Source organism: Caloenas nicobarica, chromosome 2, assembly GCF_036013445.1.
Source record: "Caloenas nicobarica isolate bCalNic1 chromosome 2, bCalNic1.hap1, whole genome shotgun sequence".
In the NCBI taxonomy this organism is placed as follows: domain Eukaryota; kingdom Metazoa; phylum Chordata; class Aves; order Columbiformes; family Columbidae; genus Caloenas; species Caloenas nicobarica.
In genome coordinates this window covers 109,028,508-109,031,925 of record NC_088246.1, presented here as the reverse complement: position 1 = coordinate 109,031,925, position 3,418 = coordinate 109,028,508, and the positions used below count along the sequence as shown (strand labels likewise).

At 36.8% G+C, this 3,418-nt stretch overlaps 1 protein-coding gene across 1 annotated transcript; it reads right to left on the bottom strand.

The window, feature by feature from the left end:
• Positions 1 to 2,071: 2,071 nt before the first annotated feature.
• On the bottom strand, positions 2,072 to 3,031 carry MC2R (melanocortin 2 receptor). Its single transcript, XM_065629273.1, has one exon. It carries the CDS (start codon positions 3,029 to 3,031, stop codon positions 2,072 to 2,074), a length of 960 nt encoding a protein of 319 aa, XP_065485345.1.
• Positions 3,032 to 3,418: the final 387 nt, after the last annotated feature.

Sequence of the window (3,418 nt, the reverse complement as noted above, 5' to 3'; positions counted from 1 at the left end):
GTGATGTATTTTACTGTTGAATTCTGGATTTTGAAATGAGATTGTCTTGAATGTTCTTTGCAGTGCTAAATGTATGTTCTTTAATGATCGTATTTCCATGTTTAGAAGTTATAGGTTAATTTTTTATTGTACATATTTTATTAATATTTACACTTGTAGTTCCCAATCTGAACATCGAGTGGTTACATCTGTAGAGTTAGAGTGGGTTTCCTTACAAGGTGCAATGACTTCTAACATGGTAGAGGCTACTTAGCTCTCTTAACTATGCTGTTTTAGGGAAGCAGATGGAAAATAAAGTTTTGAGGGAAGGTGCATTTAGGAGATATTTCATGTGTTGCAGAGTTAGCATAAGGGTTGCCTAAATCACAATTTTCTGTCCAATATTTTTTGTCATTTTGAAACTCATAAACTGTGTGCATGGGTTATTATGGTACTGTAGGTCTTTTGCCTTGTCTTTTTTTACTTTTTTTTTTTTCAGGTCTAACAGTCATTTCTTGCTGTGAAGCTTTACATTTGTTCTGCTTTTGATGGAAAGTAAAAAATTATTATTAAAATAAAATGTATGATTATATCTGAACCCCCTTCTGAACTTGCATTTTATAGATAAACATATTTTTGTAATAAATATATAGATTTGAAAAATTTTCATTTTAATATCTCTTTTCTCATTACAGAGATATTTGCTTAGTTCTATGGAAGCTTTCAGGTTCATTGTCCCCTTCCTATATTTTTATCTGTAGGCCTAAGTCCACCTGAATTTGCACAGTTTGGTCGTAATTCCATATATCTTGAAATTCCTGATTTTTTTTGTGTTCCTTCAGAGTAAGTTATTCTATTTATCTATGAATTCTAATAGGTTTATCCTCTCCTTTCCTTCTTGTTCTAGCCGTGCCTTGGCTTTCTCATTTTCACAGCTGTCTCTTACTGAATATTCTGCCTCTGGTACAGCTGAATAGCTCACTGAATTATTGTGACATTAATTCCTCACCATATGCTCTGAGGCTTCAGGACATTTTCTGTTGAAAACTATTCTGCCTTAAAATTTTGTGAGTTTTGTATTATTTTGCTAGGGACAATTCAAAATTTTCTTGCTAGGATTTTGTAAATTACAAAGTGTTTCGTAGCATCCTTCCAGACTGGCTAGCTGATTCCTTTTCCAGGTGACTGACTTCCTTGGAGATCTTTGAATTTTCACTCTGGTATTTTATTTTTTGAATTCTTTGTTGTAGCATGTTTAGAAAGCCACGGCTTCATCAAGGTTATTTTACTGTCCATGAAACTTATTATTTTATTAAAGCAAACTCGCCGAGACTCTTCCAATGGGGAACTGGCAAGCTCAGCAATTCCCTTTGCTAGCCCAGACTTGGCTGTGGGGTTTTAAAATTCAAAGCCTCTCTTTGCTGGCACAACAACTTTGTGTTGGAAAATCTTCTTCATTCACTAAAACAGCTTTTAAACCAAAATAACTTATTCTCTTGGACTCACACTCCAAGTTATTTTTGAAACTTAGACAACACTAATAGCATGGTTTTAAAATTAGATGTTAAAGAGCAGCCATGAATCCACTTTTCCAGCAAAATCCACTTACATGTCCATATTTTCTGCTTTATCATATACTTTTATATAAATGTGCAGTTTAGAAAAAAATGTCCATTTCATTGTGATTTAAACAACATAATTTTAAGGTAGTATACACATTAAATTGAAATTACTGATACAAAATGAGCTGGCATAAACTCATCTCTGAGGTAATGCAATACTTGATGCAGAAGATTTATACCTGAATTTTTCTGAAATGACAGATAGTTAAGATGCATTTATTTTTTTACTTTCATGAAAACTGTTGGCAGAATTAACTTCATCAGTAATATTTCTGGAGGTCTGGATGGCAAGGATTTGTGTTCATATTCAGTTTTTATGCACTCTTTCGTAGCCCTCTGAAAATCACTGGCTGCATCCTATAAGGATAGTATTACTTTGAGCGTATTTGTTAGTATTTTTAACTCTGCAAACTGATGTTGCACAACACCTCACCGTTGTGCTTCTATAATCTTAATTTTTCTTGAAGTGTTTACCAGTTCCAGTTTGACCTGGCACTGCAGAACATCTTCTTAAATGTACTCCGTAATTCTGGGCTTCGGAATGCAAAAATTATAGGGTCGATGATGGCGTTGCACATGATGAGCGTCCCATTCACATGGAAAATGGACATGTAGCAGGCACAGTAAGGGTTATGTGGGCAAAACCTTGCTAAGAGGATGTGAAGAACAAAGGGGGCCCAACAGCAGAGGAAAACCCCCAGGAAAATGGTCAGTGTAATGGCTCCTTTCATGTTAGTTCTCTGATGGACTGTGCTGGTCGGCAGCGAGGCGATCTTTTTAGCATGAGATCGAGCCAGGAGGAACATATGGACGTAGAGGCACAGGATAAAAAACATCATTAAAGGGAACAGGATGGTGAAAGGAATGACAGTTGCTACTTCATAGGAGAAGAGGGCAATTGCAATGCTACTGCCGGCACAGAACGTCCAAATGATTGCCAAGATAACTGAGGCCCTTCTCAGCGTCATGATGTTATGGTACCGCAAAGCATAAAAGATGGTGATGTATCTGTCTGCTGCAATAGCTAACAAGCTGAAAATTGACCCCAGCAAAGACAGAATGAACATGGAATCCATGGCGTCATCCAGCTTCTTCTCAAAGTTCCCACGAGGTGTCAGGTACCCTATTTTGCACAAGATGATAAAGATGTTCTCCAGAGTTTTGTACAAGCTACCTAACATGTCTGAAACAGCTAAACTGCAAATGAAGAAGTACATGGGCAAGTGCAAATTCTTATTTCTAACAACAGCAATAAGGACAAGCAGGTTTTCCAGTATTCCAGCAGCAGCAACAGTGAAAAAAACTTCCTCTGGCACCACAACCTGGGTGCAGTCAGTGACATTTAATGAGAAATCACTTATATTTTCGAGGGAAGGAATGCTTGTCTGCCCTGCATGTTTCATCAAGCTGGAAGGTCTCACAGTGCTCATTTCTTCTGATCGTGGAAAGGTTCTCGATCGTCGTTTCTCAGGCTTGGCTGTATTCTGAAGCTGACCTGTCAGTCAGACCATTCTTCATTTGATGAAGACTTTCTCCTTCATCTGCAGCGGTATTAATCTTAACTGAAATGTTTTGGATTTCTCCTACAAGAAAACATGGAGAAACATATGTATCAAGCATAAATTTATCACATAGATAAGGTAAAAATAGACATTTGAAATATCACTTTTTGCAATGGAATGAACATATATCATCCTCAGAGCAAGGTGAAGTTGGTTTGGATAAAATAGGAGCTGCTCCAGGCTTCACTAAGCCTTAGAGGAAAGTGTAAATTCCCTTTTAGCTTCAAAGCAGTTTTAAAAAATACATGAAGTATT

What these genes read in the sequence shown, in the direction of transcription:
- MC2R (XM_065629273.1), bottom strand. Translation starts at nt 3,031, where the DNA reads ATGAGCACTGTGAGACCTTCCAGCTTGATGAAACATGCAGGGCAGACA.